At 39.5% G+C, this 23257-nt stretch overlaps 1 protein-coding gene across 1 annotated transcript in view; it reads right to left on the bottom strand.

Moving 5' to 3' along the window:
- Window positions 1-23257, bottom strand: part of ZCCHC14 (zinc finger CCHC-type containing 14) — a 51027-nt gene that overhangs the window by 5369 nt on the left and 22401 nt on the right. The window contains exons 3-8 of the mRNA XM_059824880.1: window positions 8449-8522; window positions 5598-5669; window positions 5279-5388; window positions 3229-3323; window positions 3082-3136; window positions 1325-1598 (exon numbers count right to left, since the gene is read on the bottom strand). Of these exons, the coding sequence (XP_059680863.1) occupies window positions 1325-1598; window positions 3082-3136; window positions 3229-3323; window positions 5279-5388; window positions 5598-5669; window positions 8449-8522 (680 nt within the window). The remainder of the gene's footprint in view (window positions 1-1324; window positions 1599-3081; window positions 3137-3228; window positions 3324-5278; window positions 5389-5597; window positions 5670-8448; window positions 8523-23257) is intronic.

Below are 23257 nucleotides of genomic sequence, written 5' to 3' on the forward strand. Positions count from 1 at the left end.
CTGAAAGGCAACTTTAAAGCCATTTTTTAACACACGTTAATTCAAAGAAACTCTCTACTCCAGTTTTAAATTATAGAATCAGTGCAGAATAAAAGTGTGGGGGACTGGCATGAAAGAAAGAATATCTGTAGATTAAATTTAATTAGGTGTGTGCTTGTATTAACTTTTCACAATAAAGATGAAGTAATTTGTGTAATATTAAAGTAGGACTTTGTGCTATAAATGAGTTTAAGGATCTGGCTCTCAAAAAAAAATCACTCTAGTTTTCCTAGTTGGGTCATTTTTAACACAGAAATCAATGTGCGGTCATCTCATCAGTTTAATTGGAAAATATAGTCCAGAATTAAATTTTATAATAAAATACAGACATAGAACATGAAAATAAAATAAATGCATTTGTAATATAATGTAGTGAAAATTAAAGCCAGCAAAGTATGCATAATGATGTACGCTTTTTTAAAAATGAGAAAATGCCAGCACACTAGAATATGCACGGGTTTGCTACTTCATTAAAGAAAAACCCACTACCTATTTTCCCCTCACATAATGAAGACAATCACATCAGAAGACTCTGGTAACAGATTCTAATCGAATACATACAACATACTATAAGCGGCACAAAGCCATCCCAGTTTAGGCCTGGCTCAACCTAAGCACTTAGTCCACTGGAGGGCGTTCAAGGCTAAAAGACAGTAAGGGGACATGAATTGGACAGATGGAGCTGGGTAAATGCTGTAAAAGTATTCTACCTAGATAAAATCCAGCACACAGAGGTATCATTCATGACTCTTACTACGCAAATACACAAGCGATTCTTTTTCTGCAAGAATTTCTACAGAAAACAAAAACCTGACGTTCATTTGCAGGTACGTGCACGTGCTAACGTTCCCGTCAGAAGTCTCTGCGAATTACTTTTTCAAATAACAAAATGTTTTGGGAGAAAAAAAAAAATCAATCAAGAAGCAGAATTTAAAAAAAAAAAAAGTCAACAAATTTTAGCTATCTACTGCACATCAAAGGGAAGAACAGGGAGGCAAAGCAGAGCTCCAAAGACAGCATGCAAGTTGGAGCTCCGAGCATTCGGTGAAGATTTCCGAAACGGGCGGCAGCTGTCGAACAGCCCAGGCCCTGGCCACAAGACAGATGGAAAATAGAAAGAAGGTTTCCATCAAAATATTACTGCTTCAAGAGAGCGCAAACCTTCCCAGCGTTTGCCAATAACTTCTGCAAGTCTCAGTGCAGATGTTTGCAGCCTCTGTCTACGTGCTAGAGAATATACGGATAATTTGCGAGCTGGCTCCCTTTTCTTAACCTCCTGCCCTACCTTCTCCATTGTGAGCTGTTTGAAGACAGGGTAGTATTTGTGCAACCGCAGTTTCCTGAGCCAGTCTAAGATCCCATTTTGCTCCTGCGTCTGAGGGGTCTGCGGACTGGAAGACATTAACATGGGTGAAGAAGAGGTGTCCATCGGGGTGCGATAGGCCAGCGATGAGCCAGTACCTCCGGCGTGGGAGCAGTGGGGTAGTGCAACGGGAGCAGCAGCCGAGTGCTGAACGTGATTCTGAGAAGACTGAATGCCAGCCACTCCACATATAGGTCTGCAAAAGAGTAACATAATTTGATTTAGCACATTGAATCTGTGTCACCCAGAGTTCAGCTGCTACGGCCACGCAGATCTACCGCTTCCAGGATTTCTGGTAAAACCTGCAGTTGATCCAAGTTACAGATTTGTACCTATGCTGTTCAATAGCATGATAAAACCAGTGCAGTTTACGGCAAATAGTAAGCCTTATCTTCAGCTTAAGTGGAGGTTTCCTTCTATAATCATAGATAATATATGTTCTACTACCTCCCTGTGATTAAAAAAAGGTTTAGAGAGAATGGCTGCAGTTCAGCTTTGCATTATTATAAAGAAGCCCAAATACAATCCCGTGGAAATTTTCTGTACATGCGGAAGCAGCAAAATAACCCACAATTATTGGCTCCTTGGAGGGTTCTGGGTTTTGTTGGAGAAAATGAAAATTACCTCTTAAAAGAATGAGTTTTGAGTTTATTAAATCCTAACAAAAGGCAAGAGAATTACTTTCCTTCTTTTCCCAAGGCTGACTTGTACCTCCCTTGGAAGAGGTTTCCTTCCTTCCTTCCCTTTCCTTCCCCTCTGAAAGGAAACCCCCCGCTGCACAAGGGAACATTCAAATGTGCTGCAGAGAGAAGAAACCCTTCAGAGATGCTCTAGTCTCCCTTCACCCACGAAGACTTACACTAGGGATGACCGGATCTGTGCCTACAATTCAGATGATCATTAGTCCTTTTAAGTATGTGATTGAGACCTTTACGACTTATGCAGTAAGCGGCAGATCACAGCGAAATCGTCCATCGCCGCAGCTCAACATTGAAGTGCTGATGCCAACAAGTAGTTACAACTTAAAACATATTGAGAAATGCTGCTCAGAACGGGCGCTCATAGGTTTTACTGCCAGCAGGAACACTGCAATCCTCTGATCTCACCTCCCATGTAAGTCAAAAGGCTTCCCTAAATTCTTCCCGGAGCATACACATTTCTTGGGACAAGAGAGCCACTGCCGATTTCATAACTGCCAATGGCGAGAGCTTGTCACAGTGCTAGAAAGTCTGGTCCAATGGTAATTACATTTTATATCCTTTATTTTTGAAGCTGAAGTTGAATTCTACCTTCCATTTCCAGTAATTATATCATGTTATGTTTTGACTTGCAAACTGTCTGTTGCCTACGTTTTTTTGTCTTTGCGATCAACTCACTGCAAAACTTTTCTTCAAGCAATTACCCATCCTGAGCTCTTGCAATTATTATTATAATATGTGTTTCCTTAAGGCATTTAAAGAATGAACAAATGACAACACTAGGAACGCTAATACCTTACACCAATATTCCTCACCATTTGTGTTTTGGGCAGACCCCACACTAAGGCTAGACTTTCTTAAAATCTTCTCCAGATGAATATGGAAGTGTAGACTCAAATAAATCCCCAAGGGGAGACGGATAATTACCTATGTACTGGGGTTTTACAACTAACCAGAACAAACGCAAACAAAACATTTCACCTTCCAGATGTTCCCAGCGTAGTTCCTACTTTATAAAGGGAGGGGTTGCCAGGATCTAAAAACAGGGAACAGAAGTTAAAAACGGCATCAGTTTATGAAATCTACATCAGTACAAAAAATGCATTTTTAAACTTCATTTAAACTTACTTGAACTCTGAAGTTGCTGTGAAGGAGACGAAGTGCTGAAGAACTTTCTGACGTGGTCATTTTTCACCACGTGGGAAGGTAACGGTGCCAAATACCTGCAAGTTCATCAAAAGCAAAGAAACCCCCCCGTTCTGTTAGACTTGATTTGCAGCTGCCTATGCAATCGTGATTGTAGACTGTACATGTAATTTTGAAATTGAATGTGAAATTTTTGCAACGAAAACCTAAAAGGCCTTTCAAACTAGTAACACTGCGCAAATCTGATTCAAAGTAGACTTGAAACGGGTGGATATTCTTATCCTTAATACTACTGAAACACACGTTACCGTTGTGTCGCTTTCACTCTGTTTAGCGTTTCAGTAAAGATGCTTAATTTAGGAACACCGAACACTTGTAAGGCAGAAAATGTTCAAATATAAACTTGAAAATTTCCTTTCAAATTCATGAACCTGAAGACCATAAAATATAGATATATCTGTTATTTAATTTTCTCCTCTTTGAGATAAACAGCAGATGCAGAGTCTGGCAGCGTAGGGAAAAAGGCTGTAAAACTTATGTCACGTTTTCCCGAGGATTGCTGTGTCTCTTTTGGAGGAAAAAATGGCAATCTCCTAAAACTTTGCAATGTATGACTTTGCAATGTATGAAGTGGGTTCTATCAACACGACTAGACTTCTTGTTGTTATGCAAACTTGACTGGCTTTTGCCAAACCTTCTATAGATTTGAAAAGGTATAAAAAGTTGTTAAAAAAAGACAGCATTTTGACCATATCTTTGTATTTGTCATTTTTTAAAAAGTCTTTGAGTAAACAACAATTCAACTATATACACATTCAAATGGGCTTTCCACCTTGAAAAAATCACAGTTCAGTTCTGAATTTTTCAAATATGCAACACTTAACAAAACAGCTTCTTTTTGTGCTCCAAAGATACAACCATTGCAGGGTAAACGCAGATTGCTGTTCTATTAACCTAGATTTGGAGAGACTGTTGCTAGCTAAACAGCAGCAGCAACATGCATTCCCTCTTCCCTCCCCAACTCTCGTCAATAGGCTGCGATCCTCCAGCACGGACGGGACTGTTTGAAACGGCAACGCTCTTTGCCATGAAAAATAATCCAGGCATGCACCTGCTGGCTCTGACTATGGAAAACCAATATCCACCGTGGCCCTGCCAACGGTGGACAAAAGTCTGTCCTGACTTAGCGAAAATAGGTGTTTAGCTCTAACAAAAGTTAATGACTGTTTTAAAATGTCATTTAATACTTTGCCTAAAGAGAGTAGTAGCTGAAAATACTTCCAGTCCCTCAAATCTTCCTAGCAAAACTCTTTCAGTATTTAGAAAGAGAGAGCTGACGCGACCTGCCACAGATGATGAATTTTTATGTGGTCTTTTAGATTAGGTAATGGCCAGGTGATTTGTGATAATGTGAGGAGGTACTATCTAAGGCTTTACAAATTTCTTAGCTGTTAAGGGCTTCCAAAAATTTAATGGCTATAATATATACATACATACATACCTTTTCTAAATCAAAGTAAAATAAACACTACAACAACCTAAAACAACTGAGACAATAAAAAACTCTGTGAAAGGGTGGGGGGGTGGGAAAATCCCCACCACCCATCCCTCAATACAGAAGGATGACTATTCAGGCAATTATTGTTTCCTGCGTTGGGGGGGGGGGGGGGGGGGAGGGGGGGGGGGCGGTGTTTAAAGCACTTTTGGCTATTTTTTGAGCCCAAACCAAGCTTCTGCAAAGCCAATGATCCTCTATTTGTTTTAACAAGGAATGAGGAAATGTCAGTTCTCCAGGAAGCTTAATACCGAATATTATTACCATATGTATTGCTGAAGAAAGAATTCCTGAAAAATTCTTATGCACTGGAATTAGTAGAACATCAAGAAATAATGCTTAGGATCAGGCTCTAATTTCTTGAAAGTAATTTAGAATATGAACATAGTATTTCTATCTCCTGTTTCTTCCTTCCACTTGGTGAAAAAAGCCAAGTGTCAAGATAAAAACACCACGACAACAAAAAACCCAGCATACCTAAGGTCCGATTCCAGGTCCATGTGGTTCCGTTCTAGGTAAAATGAATCTGGACCAGCTAGGCAAGGAATGAATTTCTCCAAGTTTTCTTCTGGATACAGCTGAGATAGCTACGGGTGGAAGATATTGCAAATAGTAAGTCAAAAGAAGACTTGTTACTCATATGAGATTCAAGGCACAGCAATTTCTAAGTCAAACATTTTATGAAATTCAATCTATCTGTATTATCTCAGCCCATTTTGAAAAATGTCATTGAACAAAATTACATATAGGGACAAACACCTCTCCGTTTTCAAAGTCTTTTTCATATCGCCTTTACCTTTGAAATAAATTCAGTCACTTCAGTGGAAGATTTGGTTACCAACGTCACTGAAGAATCAGACCACAGGACCTTAGGAAGTAAAAAGTATTCAGTTTAGTAACTAATAGTCAGGGATTTAAGTTTGGTTCCAAAAGATCAGTAACAGGTATCAAATGGCCCCCACGGACTGCAAGAAAGTTTGTAACGTGTGACATCAACAAGGAAAAACGCTTTTTGTGCGCTAGTAGCTATTAGGCAGTCCTCCCTCACTGCCCGATTCTTGCTGTTATTATACTTAACAACTATTCTGAATGCTTAAAAAAGCACCTCATAGTTGACACAGCCATTGCACACTGCAGACATCCAGTATTGAGGAACAGACTACCAAGTAATGGAAATTTTTTTTTCTTATTATTGTTAAAGAAAACAGCTGGTTTGTAGAATCTGATGTACGATATGAATGACTCGCTACAGCACAACAGCGCCTATTTATAATTAATCTACTCCGTATGCCACGCAAAGTTGAAGATGGCAGCAAATCACCCCAACCGCAAAGAAAAAAAAGGTAAAACCTTAGAAATGAAACCTGCAGTTCCTGCTCTAGCTACGCTCTTTAGACACCATCTCGTACGTGCCCTCGAAAAAGGAAACGGTTCAGTATCTCTTCCCATACGCTTTCTGCATTAAGTCATTACATTCTTAGATACAGAGGCATTTATTGGTCGGTAGATGATTAGTTTACGCGAGCCAAAAGTCCAGATCTCTTGGCACGAAGAATATCAGCATGAGACCGGCCGCTGCTAAGTCCCTTCAGACTGAAGATACCTATTCAAAGCGTTTGGAAGGCATATGGATCTTCAGCGGTTCTATTGGGGAAAAAGCTGGTTTTCTGCGTTCAAGAATCGGGGGGCCATCTTCTCACATGACACTAGTTTCAATGACAACTGAAAACATACACAAAGTTTTTCCAGCCTTCAGAAGGCTGCCAAAAAGACTGGTGAGAAGAGAGTATTTCAAAATATATTACATAATGGAGGAATTTCCTCTCTGCAGAGCTGTTACACAAAAAGTACAGGGGGGGAAAAAAAGAAAAGAAGAAAGAAAACTTAAGCAGTTTCTGGTTTTACAAAGCCTGTGGGGGTTTTTTGTGTGTTTTTAAAAGTTCGTGATAAATTAATACTTCTTTAAATTCATGAGAAATTTCAGAAAATACAGGAGAAATTTCTTTTTCTTTCTAGTTTTGTAATAACCCGACCTTTGTTACAACTTACGTTTTGCTAACTTGTTATAATTTTCAATACTTATAAAACAATAACGTGAACCATAAATGCAGAGAACAATAGCATTGCCAAGCGACGCTGAAAACACTAAACTGCTCTATCTATTGACCTTCTATTCCCAAGCTCCTAAACAAAACATTTAATAGTTGGGTTTCTAACCCAGCAAACAGCGAGTTATTAGCTCAGCTAAGCTATGTACTGTTCTTTCAGTTACAAGCTGTCAAGTGAAATCCTGGTAAAATCCTGGTATTTATAGAAAAATTTATAATAGGAAAAGATGTTTCACAAGATACTAATATGTAACTGGAGTCCAGACAACCACGTACTTCATAAAGATTTTTAAAACCCCTTGAAAAAATCCTTTCTAATGTTGATGACATTTGGAACAATCATGGGATTCAGAAAATCCAGAACATTATCCATGAATCAAGTCATGCAGAGGTTAACGCTGTCTAAATCACAAAAAGATGCTGAACTGACGCTCTATTTTGAGCGGTAGTTTTCAAGAAAAGCTTTTTTTTTTTTGTAAAAGTTGTAGATAATTGAAATTCTACTGTCCATTTTCTTTTGGGTTCTCCTTTTCTCACCAACTGTTTGGCTCCGTTGCCTCATTAAGCAAACCAAAGACATTTTCTGGGCTTTGCATTCTGAATTTTGGAATACGTCGTTTCAACTGGATGGGAGAAAAGCAGTTTGTCATTCTTTCTCGCCAGCGCCCAGCATCCAGGCTGTGCTATTAACACAAGGTTTCAGAGAATGAAGTCATCCCTCCACAGAAATTGTGAGCAATGACCGAACCTGCGTAAAAACGGGGGGAAGCCACTTCTCCTAACAGCTTGTGGCTAACCACTCTCATTCCAAAGAAACTATTCTCACTTCCACTTTGAATTAGTCTGGCTTCAGTTTTCAGACAACAGTTCCTGTTACGCCTTTTTCTGCTGGATTAACGCCCCCTTTACCATCAAATACTTTCTTCCCTTTGAAAATGATTTTATATGATACTCAAAGTCATCTTTCAGTCAAGTTCTTTAACTCTCTCGCTACATGGCATTTTCCTCAAGCCTTGAGTAATTTCCATAGCTATTTTCTGTATTCTTCAAGACCCCTTTTAAAACCAGTAACACCTGAACCATACGCCACAGTCTCACGCTGCCCTCAATGCTGAATGCAAAGATAAATCCTGCCACTTTTCCCACATGTAAAGCGCCGACCTACGAGTCTAAATTCTCTTCTTTGTCCAGATGAAGACTTAAATTCTTTCTAGCTTCTGCATACCAGCATACAGATACCCATTTTGTAAGCATGGCATGATATTTTCCCCCGAAATATCTACTTTGCCACAACCTGCTGCATTAGAGCGAGTATTTTTATTTTGCCTGTGTCCCACCCTGCATCACCCATGCATGTTAATCAACAGCAATTTATGACAACTTCCAGATCATTGATTGTAAGGTATGACTAGCATCTATCCCTGAGGAGCTCCACTAGACCAGTTTCTGGGATCTAAAAATAAGGTTTGAAAATTTAACTCCTCCTTAAGTCTTATCCTCCCTTCTTTCATAGTAAAAAAACCAATCACAAAAACTTACCTCAAAGGAATATTCAACATTTCTTTCATTCTTCTTGTGTGCCAGTCCCTTTAACTCCACTTTTTCAACACTCACTACGAAAAAACAAAGATAGAAGAAGAATGAGGAGGATATTCTTAAACGCATGCAAAAGCGATGACTCTTCGGTAGTGCCAGGACTTGCTTTGAGAGCATCCAACGACTTGCGGCGGTGTTTAGGTGCCCAGCTCGGGCTTGCCTCGCTCGGCAGATGGGAAGGTTGATACCGCTGCTCCGTGATGCTTTCAATTCTAGCCTCAGCAAGGCTTCGTTTCAACCAGCACCCAAACAATACACTAAACGCATAGTTCTTTATTTCCTCGTGGCCTTATCATACCGCTCATCGGCGTAATAACAGAATGCTACACAAACAGGCATGGATTTATCTTAACAACATCAAGCAGCAAATACCATCCCTCCGAGGGAAAACTGGCGCACCGAGAAACAAAGATGGCAAAAGCCTCCATGATTTCAGGAGCTGATTTTGCAAGGACTTTAGTGTGGTTTTATTGCTGTCTTGAGATCACGACTCCTCGACAGCAGTTTCATGAGAAATTTCAGCCTCAAATACTGCAATTTGAGTAAGTTGTAAGTAAACCCAGGATCTTACTGTGGAAAGGGTTGAATAACGGTACAGGTCACTGCTTCCATCCCTACATATGATATGCAGCCTTTAAAGACACGATCTTACCACATCAGATATTTGATACGCTAAATTCTCGGAGACCCTCATTTCCCAATACACACAGATCAGAAATTCCACCATGCTAATAAACTTCATGAAGATTATTTTACTGACTTTCTATTTCTCTTGCAAATTTCCCCTGCCTTTTGACTGCACACATGGGGATACACACACGGATTTTTTCTCATAAAAAGCCAATTTACATTGGCTTAAAAATTCAAAAGCAATTATATTAAAACTAAGCCACTAGAATTTCACCTCCAAGCGACAGGCGCTCGAAGGGATGCACGCTGTGTATATTGTGTTTTCACATAGCGGTTCTAACAAGCAAAACCCAGAGCCCGACCGTTTTGTGTCTGGGGAATCACCATTTACAAGATGTTTATCAGTTTTCAAGACTATTTATATACTATATTACCTGTAAGACTCAAACGCATGTTTATCGCATATATCTTCCTCATAACGTAACAGTGCAAAAACCACAGCAGGCAACCTGTTCCATCAGCCTCACGTCTCCCTGTTCCCACAGTGGGACTTCAGCCAAAGCCACCCGATTGCCAATCTGGAGCTTGATTTTCCTCTACCTTAAAACCATCATCACCTGAAGTCTTTACCAGGGCCATGTAACAATTTTTGTAGTCCTCTTCATTTAAAAATATTACAGCCTAGGTCTTGGCTGTTTTAAAGACCTCCTCTTTGAGTCCTTATTTATTTGCAGTTGAAATTTTTAGGACTGGCAAGTTTTAAATAGCTCTACAGATGTTCATGCCTGTCTTTAAAATACAGAATCAATATTCCTTTTATCATCATCTCAACTGTTCCTTCTCCATGTAATTCCCAATTACAATAACATAAATCCCTGAGCTTATGAATAATGTCAATTCATTACTTACTACTTTCTCCTGCATATTATGCTTTTTGTAGAGCCTTGCCTCTCTTAAAGTTTTCAGTGGATTCATCTCACGCTTCTGAAACGATTTTACAGTACCTACTGCGCTGTTACACCACATGCTGAGCGCCACAGGAACAAATCTTCTGCATGCCAGATATTGATGAGCCATCTAGAAAGTATGTAGTGGCATGAAGATTTAAACCTGCACACGGTTCAGTGGTTTTCTTGCCATTTTAAGAAAAATCTACCTCGGTACAGTTATTTCAGAAAATTCAGGGCACCCTTAATTGTGATCACAGTTAAAATATACTGAATATTGATCGAATTATACGTACTTCAGAATGATAATTAGAAAGAACTTGGAAAGGGGATATTGAGAGGGGGTATCCCCATGCTGTTAGTGAAACAGCTGAAGGATGAGTAAGTAACTTGTAGAAAGCCTAGTGTCAACTGCTGCAACATCTGGTTTTGGAGTAGGACAAAGAAAGCCAGAAAGACATAGCAAGTGCTGCTTAACATTTGTCATTTATAGCAAATCCAATGTCACTTCACTGAAAGTGCTCTTGTCACTGGCATTTCTACAGCGTTCCATCTCTTCTATCTATTCATTATTCCTCTACAGTGATTCAAGCAAAAGAGGATTACCTCTCAAAATAAAATAAAGCTATTTCTGTTTTACTCTGTGGGTTAATAACAAACTTTAAATCACCTCGTAGATTTTGTTGTGCTGACAGTTACATGACCTTTCCATGCTGAAGGTCTGGTCTGAACTTGTTCAGTTAATATCATCTGCTACAGGGAATGCATCCTCTGGAAAATGAGTGCAATTAGCAAAGTGAACCATTAGACAGATATTTCTGCACTGACTGCAGTGATCCTAAACTGAATCTTGTAAGATTAGGTCTGTTCTAGAGCATGAAATACAGTTCATTGTGCAGCAGCAATATGCTTCTAGGGACAACTGAGGGGATAACTTCTAACGTTATACAAAGTGCTCCAGTAATTTTCTCCCAATACCGTGAAAAATATCATCAGTCTAAAAAAAATTCTAGATTTCTTGTTTAATTTGTCAAGTTGTATGTTTTTGTTACGTGGCCTCTCACATGCTTATCGCATTATTGAACTTGTGGTTGATTTTTATTGAAATAGCCTTCCTAAACCTATCAAGCTTAACTTTATTGAGCGCGATCAGTCACACAAAACTCGGGAAGAAAACGGTGTCACCTACCAAGCAGGAATGAGTGGATATCAGGATTGCTGTCTAACAAATTATAAAGTAAAAAAAAAAAAATTTTTCTTTTGCTGTATTTACTCTCAAACACATGGGAAATTGCTCAAAGAGCTGACTCTATCCAATATCACTATAAATTATTCCATGACCAGAAAAACCTTTGTAGCAGAATTAAGGACACATGATACTGTTGTCTTTTCAGGGTGCTGAATTCAGCAAAACTCAAGCTTCCCAACGCAGGGGATTAAAAAAAAGTTAATGTTGTTTCTAATTCAGGAGATAGCCAGAGCAAGTATATTTGCACTACCTCAAATCTGAGCTTTAGGTCTGGAACTAATCAATGGGAACTCATCCAGGAGTAGCCCAGCTACGCTCTCCACATTAGGCTTTGTTGAGGCACGGGGCAGGAACCGACCAGAGCAGCTTGGCAGGGTATCAGTCCTGATAGGAGATCTCGGAGACATACCTTTCCGTCTGCTCCTCTCTCCCAGCACTTCCTCGGAAAACGATCCAAGAAAAGCGCTTGTGTATGCGTGCCCCCCTCACTGCGAGACCTTCTAAGAGACTTTTCGTCATGGAGATTTAGCCATAATTATCTGGGAAATTAAGGCAGGTAAGTGAAACTGGGGGATGACAAGTGACATAGGAAAGGGGTAGAGAACTACAAAGGAGGTCTGTGGGACTTATGCTGTGGGAGAGGCTCCCATCGAGGCTGCGGCACCATCCAGAAAAGGGCAGAGCAATGGGACATATCCACACAACCCTAAGGATGCAGGTGTAGTTACTAGGAATCAGATTTTTAATAGCTGAACCTTTGTCTTTTGCTGAACTCTGCTTTGAAAGGCCAGCAGACAGTACAAAAACATCATTCAGAGATTTTCTATAATCAAGTTTCCTAAGGTTTTTTTTCCTATTACTTTATTTGCTGCTTTCCTTTAAACACAAAAGGGAAGCATTCTTCATGTAGTTTTCAACTGTACATAGAATTGTATCAAGTACAGAAGCTTGCATTTGAAATACTACAGCACAGAGGCAGAGTCAGAAATGACACCCATTAGAGGAACTAATTCATCTTTTCTCCTTTCAAATAGTGCTTTTTGGTTTTCCCCGCTATTCCAGAATGACCAGGTAAAACAGATCCAGCGAGTTTGAAGATGTTTTATTCAGTTCTGTTTTCCTATTCCAGCCTGAGATTTTTACCCATTTGGCTGATATTAGTGCATTTGTCATCTGAGCAGTTGAGTGTTTCTGTGAAGGCGCAAACAACTCCTTCCCTCCCCTCACGACCAGGTATTAAACCCTCTGGCTTCCTCGATGCCAGCCACTGACCAGCCTCTCCCTCCAGAAGAGCAGGATCTTGGACCTCCCTCCTCCTCCTCAAATGTCAGCGCCTACCTAAAGTGCCAGACCAATTCAACCGCTTCAGGATTAGCCACTCCTGGCAGGTCAAGGTCAGGGTAAAACATGCAGTGGATGTGGGCAAGAGCAGAAAAGACATCATTTTTGGAAGGGACCTTAATGTCCCATTGTAGGTTGCGGGGTTTGAGGTTATTTTCCTGTAACTCCCTTTTTTCAACTTCTGGATCAAGCCACTGTTAAGCAGTGAAAGGACTAGACAGATCAATCTCTGAATCCACACTGAGAAAGTTTGCATTCCTTCTGAAAAAGTAAAAAATTCAAGATAATCACAAGTGTTGATTGAAGGCTAAACCTTTTTCATAATATCCAATATTTCAGCTCTAACACTAGCACTCTAGAATTAAATCTAACACCTATTCCACGAGTTCTACTGTGTAAATCAATATAATTTGTACCAGTATGTTTTTCCTTTGATTTCACAAATAGCTTTACACAGTGCTTTTTTTTTTAGCAGTTTTCTTTACCAAAAGAAAACATATACGAGAGTCTAGAGCAACGCTAGACAAAAACTACAGATAAGACGGCAAGCCAGGAGCACATCATGAGAGTTGAGCAATTGGGTTAAAGCAAATGACATTGCAACTACCAGGAAGAATTTACCACACAGGCTGAAAGTGTAATTTCTACCCCATACCTAGCTAGTTATTTTCCTTTTTATTAAATCACTGCATGTAGGTTCAGTTTGCGAGACACGTAGCACGGAAATACTGTTCTCCAGCATTCAGGTGGTAAAATTTGAGTGTCATGAGACTGGGTTGAACATGTGCAGCTCTTGAGACATGGTACTTGACAAAAAAGAAATGTTACAATTTATTTTTAAGCAGGGAAAAAGAATCATAAGTAAAATTCTTTAGTTTGTGTTATACAGGAGGTCAAGTACATAATCGTAATTGATGCTTCTGGATTTAATGATTAATTTCCATTCATGAAGTTGTGCCTTCATGCAAACAAGCAGTCAAACACAAATACGGCAATTGAATTTTTGCTGAAAAGGTCTACCTAACAAAAAGGAACTAACAACATACTTTCCACATCCTTGTTTACACAGAAGCGGTAACCAAAAACGCAACACCAAGACTTTCACATGCCCTCTCCTCTTGTTTTTTTTAAAAGAAATACTTCAAAAGCAGCATTACTCAATTACTGTTGTCCATTAGACATCAGAAGGTAATCCTAAGAGACAGCACAAAAACTGGAAAGAAAAACCCACAAAGTCTCCCTGCTCAACCCTCAAACCCCCCAGTATTTATATTCCCACACATACAGGCAACATCTATATTCCCACACATACAGGCAGAAGTGAGGGGAAACAGGAGAAAGTTTATTTGCTAGTTTCAAAGCATATTTATGGCAACAAAGCACATGAAATTACAAAGTTTGGTGGTTGTTTTTGTTTTTTTTTTTAACAGAAAGATCAACTCATCAACTGAATTGAAGCTGAGAAACTGCTTATAAGCATCAGCTTAAGAGGGGGTTTTGCCTGTTTTTCAAAAAGCTTCCTGCTTTCACATGTCTGATCTTTTTAAAAGCTTTTTATCTAGACTATGATGGAGAATGAAAAAAAACCAGCTGAGATACACTCTTCTTACCAGCAAATACATTTATCCTCTTCTGCCACAAACGTACAAGACCAAGTTTTCTAATCAACTAAATTTATTTTATTTCCCTAGCCTCATACGCCTCAAAACTTCAATTATTCATTCACTGGAATACTGGAGGCCTGAAGAAAGCTTCCAGAATCAAATATTAGTTTTTCAAAGCACATACAGAAATGGTTGGCCAGAGTCTAAGATTAATAGCAAGCTGAAATTAGTGAGAATCGAGAACTAAATAACTCGGGTATTGATGGGCATCTTTCAGGTTGCCGAGAGCCTGGTGTTAATGATAAGTCCGAGGACCTCAAATCAGGTCAATCTCATGTTTATTTACTATAATTCCTTTCAACAACTCAGACAACTACAATATTAGCTTGTATTAGTTTTGTCATTAAAGCCAAAAAAGAGCTGGCACTGTTGATCTGTCCCCGAGACTTCTTCAGAGGAAGATTTCACTGGAATAGCATCCCCGTCGCCTCACTTCATTAAAAACCTTAGACAACCTTTCAAACATGGACCCAGCAGGCTCCAAATCACTAAATACTAAGAGGATGACACCGAGACCACTGAACCTGAACTCTGCTCTATTCAACGACGAGCAAAAGCACACCCTGGATTGTTTCATGACACATTAACTCACAAACTATTCCTTCTAGGTAAGAGATATCCAATCCGCATCAACATATTGATGGGCCAGAGTCCAAATAATGGAATAACAAGAGATGCTCGCTGGTATGGAATGTTCGTACTTACAGAAACTGTGCTTCTGGGGAGGGAAAGAACATGAAAAGGCAGGACATACAATATATTCTTAAAATGTAAGTGTATTGAACTATTAAAAAGCACCAGAGGTAAATTTAAGTGACAAGTGCACATCACGCAGCTACGAGCTTGTCTATCTATAGCTACACCAGATGGAAAAATTGCTTCCACTTGAGAGCACCAAGAACTGTTTAGAGTATTTCCTTAAAAGTGAGGGAAGACAGGTAAGGAAATAAGATCACTTTCAAAAAGAAACACTTACTACTACTTCTAGAAAAAGTCAAATATTGGAAAGGATGAAGCAATTCTCTCTACATTGATTTGTCATGTAGGAATGACCTTTCATTATTATATTAATAGTGAAGAGAAATGACATCTCATTCTCAGAACTCTCCAGACACAGCAGGGTAATTTATTAAGACATTAACCTGTTTTCACATAGTACAGTGGTTATGGATTGACAAAACATTGTGAGAAGAGGTGTAATTGGGACACTTCACAGAATCACTAAGGCTGGAAAAGACCTGCAAGATCATCAAGTCCAACCATCAACCCAACACCACCATGCCCACTAAACCATGTCCCGCAGCGCCACATCTACACGTTTTTTTGAACACTTAAGCGATCCCAAAACCTTTATGCAAGTATAAAGCTGTTGCTTGCTAAGAAACATTTAAACTGAACCGTAAGTTATGTAGAATTTACATCCCCCTTCTAAAAGAGGGCAGAAAAAAATTGTGGTTGGTATGAAAAGCACAGTAAGATCTTTGCTTATTCTTCCCACATCAGGCATCTTCAACATACTCCATGAAGCCTGACCCATCCAGGAAATCAAAGACTGTGTTCCAGGGAGAAGGATACTACATTTACAGTATCTTTGAAACTTAGCAATGACCCCAGCAATACAGAAATCACTGAAACCTTCTTAAAAAGAAGTCACACATTTGAGACTCCAAACAGAGCCGTCATTTTCTGACTACCAAATTCTTTAAACGAAGCATCCTGCGGGAACTAATTCTGCCTGGCTAACACAGTCAGGAGACAAGACTAATTACCATCACAGCTCTCACTGAGAAAAAGAAAGGACCTCTACTTCTTCCCCATTCCTGCGACTGATGCTGGTGAAGCAGGGTCTGTCAAAGTATACGACCCAAGAACTACCGGCTAGCGTTACTGAGCACATCATATCGCTTGCTGCTCCCTGCATTTCCACTTTTTGGCCTTTCCTTCTTAGTCTTGACAGTTTCTGGTTCCTTAAAAGTCAATGCTGAGTTGATCTTTTTCTCCTCATAATACAGATGGTTTTGTGGGGGAAAAAGGGAGAAAACAGAACTCAACTTTAAGGTACGTTGGACTTGTTAGGACCCAGTTCAGCCTCACAACAGGGCTGACCATCAGGTTTTCTGCTGGTATCTCTTAAGACTAAAAGTAGAAGAGCAGACAGCGGCTTTTCCATGGTGTCTGCTTAAAAAGGAAGCTACAGCTAGGAAAAAACTCATAAGCAAACAGAACAGTTTTACTAGTTAGCAAGAAAGTCTTCTGGCTGGCTGTTGCCTCTACAAAAACACACAGAAGACAATGGAAATTAAAGTTTCAAGGACATAATGAAAAATTTCCGTTAGCAGCAACATTAGTGGAAGAAATGCTCTTAGAACTATCATTTTTCTTTGGAAGAAATAAGGGTTCTTCCAACTGAGAGAATATTTAAGATCAAAACCAACACATACTTACAACATGAGTTAAATTAGGATTAACTTGTCACTTAAAAGCAAGACTGAAGGCTATGAACTGCAATATTCCACAGGAAATAATTGCACAGCTTTTTTAAGAATCAAGGACATTAGCTTGCTTTTGGCGGCATATAGGAAGCAATAATACGCTGGGATCATATCGCTCGCCCCCAATCAAACTAGTAGTTTGCATGTTCTTGCTATTTCCTCAGTTTGGCTTATTTAACTTGCCAACTAGATGACCTTCTTCTGTTTCTCCAAAAAAGACAGATATTAAAAAAATGCCTGTATATCCTAGCTTTTAAGATTTTAATTGAATTCATACATTGTTTTGAGTAATACTGAATGATACTGTCAGCACTTCAGCCAACCACAAAAGCCAAATCAACCTAAAGAATGGTTTCGCAACTTCACTGGATTCAGAAAAGCTTAAATAAAACAAAAAGCTGTCTGCACTGAAGGCTGGAGAAGACTCCCATCTGGACAGGAAAATGTAAAACCCAGAAGACTCAGTCTGCTGCTTTCAAAATCAAGATACAGCTTCAAACGCTAAATTTGAAGGTTTTTCTTACCAAATACTTCAGGCCAAGAGTACTAACTTTTGCATTACTGCTGCTGAACTGCCTGCCATTGCCACCGAACAGACAACTGCCTTACAAGTTGCCTTTTTCCTTCCCTAACGTCAGAAAAAGCTTTTATAGAATAAATTATCCAGAAAGGCCTGCTGTATGGAATGTATTTGTAACAGCTCCACTGCCTTACTAAATCTGAGCACCAACACATGTCACTAAACAGGTGCTGTGCCTTGAAACATATACTTACCAAGGGTATGCTGTTGAAATATATATAATAATGCTCCGGGCAGACAGAGAGCTGTGATACAGTGCCAAGAAAAGCTGCCAGAGTTTGACATTAGTTAGGGACAACTGAGCAACAGGTAAAAGCTATTCCTTGATTCAAGTAGCTCTAATCAAGCTAAGATACATCTCTCTATAATGTCAGGCAGAACACATCCAAAAAGGAATCCCTGACTATGTTAATACCATGGAAACACTTTGGCATTTTCAAGCACGATTTTAGGTAAACACTTGCAAGGCTTAAAGGTATCCTCCAACAAATTCAGAGACACTAGTCAGTGTCTGAATTCAAGCATGTGCTCAGATTTTGTCGCTTGGGGGCTGGGGGACTGCTTGTTTTTTAAAGGACTTCAGAATTTAATTTGTAAAATATATTTACCGCCTAATTCCCCAAGCAGGCTAATTCTACATGTAACTGCAGCTAATTAACTATTTTCATACAACTGAGAAAAGCATGTGTAAGTTATGAATGCAGCTGTGTACTTCATTTGGTTAGAAATCCAGCCCAATGACTCATCTTCCTCCTCCGATTTAACAAGAGTAGGCTTCTCGGAGGAATGCGCAGCTCCTTTTGAAAAGTACTCCTGCAAAAGTGGCCATCAGCCCAAACGCTCAGTTTGAAGGCAGCTTCAGTAACCACTAACATACATTCTTGTATAGGCAATTAAAATAAGCAGGCTGCCCGTATCTAATTACGCAGCCCATGCTAGCACAAATACCTCCGCAATCAAGAGAGATCTTCAACTTTGTATATAAATACTCTTACTGACTGGGTAAGTAACATGCAGTTGTATATTTAGTTTAGTTTTATCTGATCAAGTGATTCTTTTATTTACTGTTCTTCGATCACTTTTAAACAAAATCTTGGCTTTGTTTCCTATTTTTAAGAGAAGGTTAGCTCATCCGAGAGAAGTCTTATGCTTCCCTAGAAAGGATTTTCTCTGGCAGCTAATTCCTGAACCCCCGCAAACCCAAGGCGAGCCAGATGATTAGTTTTAATCTGAATGCTATGTTCACCTACTAAACTAAAAATGCAAAGTCAGTTTTCGATGGAAAACACTCTTGGCAGTGTAGGCCCTTTCCCTAATCACAGTTTTTGTGCTAAAGTATACCAAACGCCAGAAAACCCAGGCTTCACTAAATCCCAAACATTGGAGGAAACAAACCCAATGCAGCTGAAGCCTTTGAAGTTCCTATGTCTGCATGGAACAGACACATACTCTGAGCTCAGAAAGGGAACACAAACGTCGCCGATGCACCCTGAAAGGAAACCAGATGGAGAAAACATGACACATTTAGGTAGTCAGCACAGCTGGGAATCTGAGCTGGCATTGGCTTTGAAGTTTTGAGCAATGTCCTGAATACTGGTGGACAAATCGAGTCTCACACCAAGACACCAAACCCACCAGTGAAATAACGCAGGATGCCACCTTTGAGTGCAGTTTCAACTAACAACAAGCCACGTTTTTGGAGGGGGGTGAGGAAAATGGGAACTGAGTTAAGGTTGCCCACTACCCATTAGTTTTTCCACATCACACAAGATTTTAGTCAAGTTTTCTGGGTCCCACTTCAAGAATCATAATCCACTGTTACTCTATTAAAAAGACCCAGTCTCCACTGCATAAAAACAATTACAGTTCTTATCAATCACAATTGCATCCGATGAGGATTCACCCAGCAACACTTAAGCTTAAAAGTCACCAAGTCAGGACCTGAACATTACATATCTATATTATACATATTATATAAACATACGGGTTTTTTTGGTTTTGGTTTGTGTTTTTTCCTACAGCACAAATGCAGCTGGCGGGCTGCAGCCTGTAACCATATATCGGCATAGATGGACCCCTGTCAGTGAGATTATAACGCAGCAGCTGCTCCGCCAGCATGCCCTGGCTTGAAGGGCAATCTGGCAATAAAACACCAGAGCGCTGAGATCAGATGGCCGGCTGCTCCAACCTTGGCCGAAGGATTTCTTCAGCTACCTAAAGGAATTAAGAGTTTCCAACGAAGCAAAAATACAGCAGAAATGTGCATTTCTAACTCAAAGGCACATGAATACAGGCAGCTAGTCTTATTTGAAAGACAGCTACTCCAGACCAGCATAGTTTAATGCTCATGTAAATAAGCACATGCTGTTTTCTGCATTTTTGAGAACAGTATCAGCATCTTGAAACTCATGACTAAGGCAGCAATAACAAGCAAGCATGAGCAGCGAGGACAAAGTAATTTTACATCAGCTTCAAAATTTTTTTTTCCTAAAGAATTATAGCATGAAAACCTTGTTAATGATGAAAAAAATATCCTGTTAGCATAGTACGTAAAAACACCAGACTATGGGACTAACCTCGACTAGGCAAAACCTTGAGTACATACAGTCTTGCCAAGAGCCACAAATGCATTCAAGTGCTTAGCTCAGTGAGAAACAAATACCGCTCTGCACAACCGCTTCTGTGAGGTTCTCCTTTTGCTGGCAATTATGTCTTTGTACATTTTCAGGTCTCTGGTCTCAGGCTTTAATATTCTTGTTCCCTTTTATACTTTTGTATAAATCATTATTCCTTCATTCTGGATCCCAGACAAGATTTGGCCAGTAATTCAAAGAGACAGAAGAAAGTTTAATTCAGCATTTAAGCTTATTTTGAGATACTGTACAACTATTAGACAACTGTTTCTGTAACACATCTATGAAGCAAATACAAGAGGGAAGAGAAGACTGAAGTAGAATTTATTAGTATTTGCCAAGGCAGCAAGAATGCCCAGGAACTGAAGTAAAAAGAACAGAAACAAAACCCCATCCACTAAAAACCTCAAAGTCTAAGCTTTGACTCTCCACTCTTGCCACCAGATTCTTCAGCACGCAGTACAGAATGAAACAAAATGCACTTCCAGCAAAACTAGAGGTTAAAGCTCTAGTTCCCCACCATCTTTTGCAATAGTAGGATATCTAGCAAGTCCCTGAACTATTTAATAATGGACAGGAAAACAAACTTTGAGCTTCCCAAGCCACTAATACCTGTTTCGTACCTGTTTTTGCAGACAAAGTTCACTTATTACACCCTTCCACAGGATCATTAACAAGAAAACGAAGTCTGAATGCTTTGCAAATGTGGTTGTCCAACTGTATCTCTGCTTGAATGATACACGTTGAATAATTCATCCACAAAGTGGAAAACACAGTAATCTTCTAAGGCACTGTTGTGTTTTATGCCATTTCCTTTCAGCTGTGTATATTAATGATGTAATTTTAGCAGAGCTACCCCTTTGAGTTACTGTTAAAAATAGCATCCGCACCATACACTGATGAAACGCATCCACTCCAGGCAGTGAAGTAATGCAGCAAGTCCACTGCTGTTTTTCCAGGGAGATAAAAGAATAAGTCAGAAAGCAAATGAAACATTAACCTTTTAGCTTAGCATTTCTGTGCACCTGAGAAATAAAATTTACTTTAATAAAAACCATTGTTTTGCATAATTACAGCCTGTGACTTTCCACCACGAAAAAACAAGAGAAGATGAAATTTGAAATGAAACCTGACAAAGCAATGCCAAAGTTGATTCTTTGTCTGCTCCTCTACTTGTGTGGCATACAGTAACAGATCTACCATATGGATCAGAGCCACAATTCCTCTATCGCAGGAACACGTCTGACCGCACTAGCATCAAATGCTTAAGGAAAGTATGGGCTCCCCTGCTATACGCACGTTTGGAGCGGTATGACCCCTTAAACTTCTCCCAGTTTCCACTATCCACAATCCCCAAATGAGACTTTATTCTCAACTTACTACTTAGCATCAACCCACGAACAACTCTAGATGCTTTTCTTACCCATACACAGCTGTCAGATCTCTTAATCCCGGTCTCAGTATCTGGCTCTGCTCTGGCGTTTTTCAACAGATGCAGTTTATGAAAACTACATTAAGCCTTCATTCGACAGAAGAATCCAGCTTTCTTTAAGCAACCCCAAATAAAATTGAATTAATACACAGAATTTCACTGCTTTGACTGTTCTCAGCTTCATTTATTCTTCATTTTGATTCTGTTTATAACAAACCCAACCTTAATAGCACCATTTTCTTCTTCGGTTATTAGCAAAAAGAAGATATAAATTATATGTGCCTTCACTAACTTAAGAAATAATACCTATTTAAGCAAAACAAAGGGGAGGAACTCGCTTCTGTCTACAAAGAGTGTCCAAAGAGCCGTTCTGACCACCAATTCGAAAAATCCCAAACATTGACATAAAACTGAGGTTTTTTTCTCCGAGAGCTATACAAACTCTAAGCCAGCCCTGCTGTGAAACAAGAACTACCTCAGCTTGATGGATACATAAGCAAGACTCTACAGTAAATGACAAGCAAAGCCGTATCTAGAACACAAGAATCAGTAGCTCTTGCACAGGGATCCTCAAAGGACACGAGGCACCAGTTGCTTCCGAGTCTGAATCGGCAGTCTAAAAAAATAATAAAGTCACTCACTGTCTTCTGACCTGTGAATCAATGCTGGCATCGGCTAATAGTCAAAGTGCAGGAGAACACTGTTTAAAAAACACAACCGATTTCCTCCCCTCTAACTGCGCATGTCCTGCAGTTTGCAAAAGGTCTCTCTCACTAGCATAAGTACTATTACATTCGTTGTTTCTTCTCTGCAGTCCATCTGTTCCCTGGTGCCAGATACTGAATGTGAGAAATCATGATCACTTCCATGGAAATAAAGTGTTGTCATTTACCAAATAAGGTCACTTCCAGATTAGAAAGAAGTGAGGCAGAGTAAAGAAACATTTGCTGTAGTAGTAGGGGAAGCAAAGAAAATCGCTGGTAAAGTAAACGACCTTTTCTGTGACATGTTCTCATCCTTCCTCTCCACCCACCTCCTCATTTTCAAACCAGACCAGTGTCATGCCAGTGCTCAGTACTAAGGATAATGCATCTCCTCCTGTGATATACCGCCCTATTTGAAACCCAAATTTATTGTTTCCAATTCCCAGTATCACCAGTTTCTCTAATGTTATCTTGAGTCCTACAATGTCTGTTATCTTTTCCCTACTGTAGTCTGATTCTTCCGAAAATTGCCAGCCTCCCACATATGCAGAGAAAAGCCCCAATGTAAGAACCCTAACGCCGACATCAAAAGTCAAGCAAGAAACCTAAGGTTCACTTTAAGTTCTCAAATTTTCAGATCTAGATGCAAAAATCTGTGAGCGATGACAACACTTCTAACTTGTATATGCAACTACCTGTAAAAACTCCAGTTACCTATTGATAAAATTACTGTACTTTAAGTCTATTACCCTCAGGGAGCCACATTTTGGAGACAAGAATTAATCTAAATGTAAAGGTATATGAAAACAAAAAATGTGCTTTGGAAAATGGGGGATTTAACAATAAACTGGTAAGGGAAGGGAAAGAACATCTACCAGCTAACCAGCTATAAGAGCTTCTTAAGCATGCCACACACAAGAAAATTGCCATTTAGTCATTAGTACACTTGTGACAGTATATAAAAAATGGGCAAGGACATTATGGTTTTCTAGAAATACATGTGAATCACTCCTATTTTCTTCTTTAAAGGGATTTTTTTTGTCCAATTTAGTTTAGGGGAAATGTAAGCCTAGAGAGGAT

The sequence above is a fragment of the Gavia stellata genome, chromosome 15 (assembly GCF_030936135.1).
Source record: "Gavia stellata isolate bGavSte3 chromosome 15, bGavSte3.hap2, whole genome shotgun sequence".
In the NCBI taxonomy this organism is placed as follows: Eukaryota; Metazoa; Chordata; class Aves; order Gaviiformes; family Gaviidae; genus Gavia; species Gavia stellata.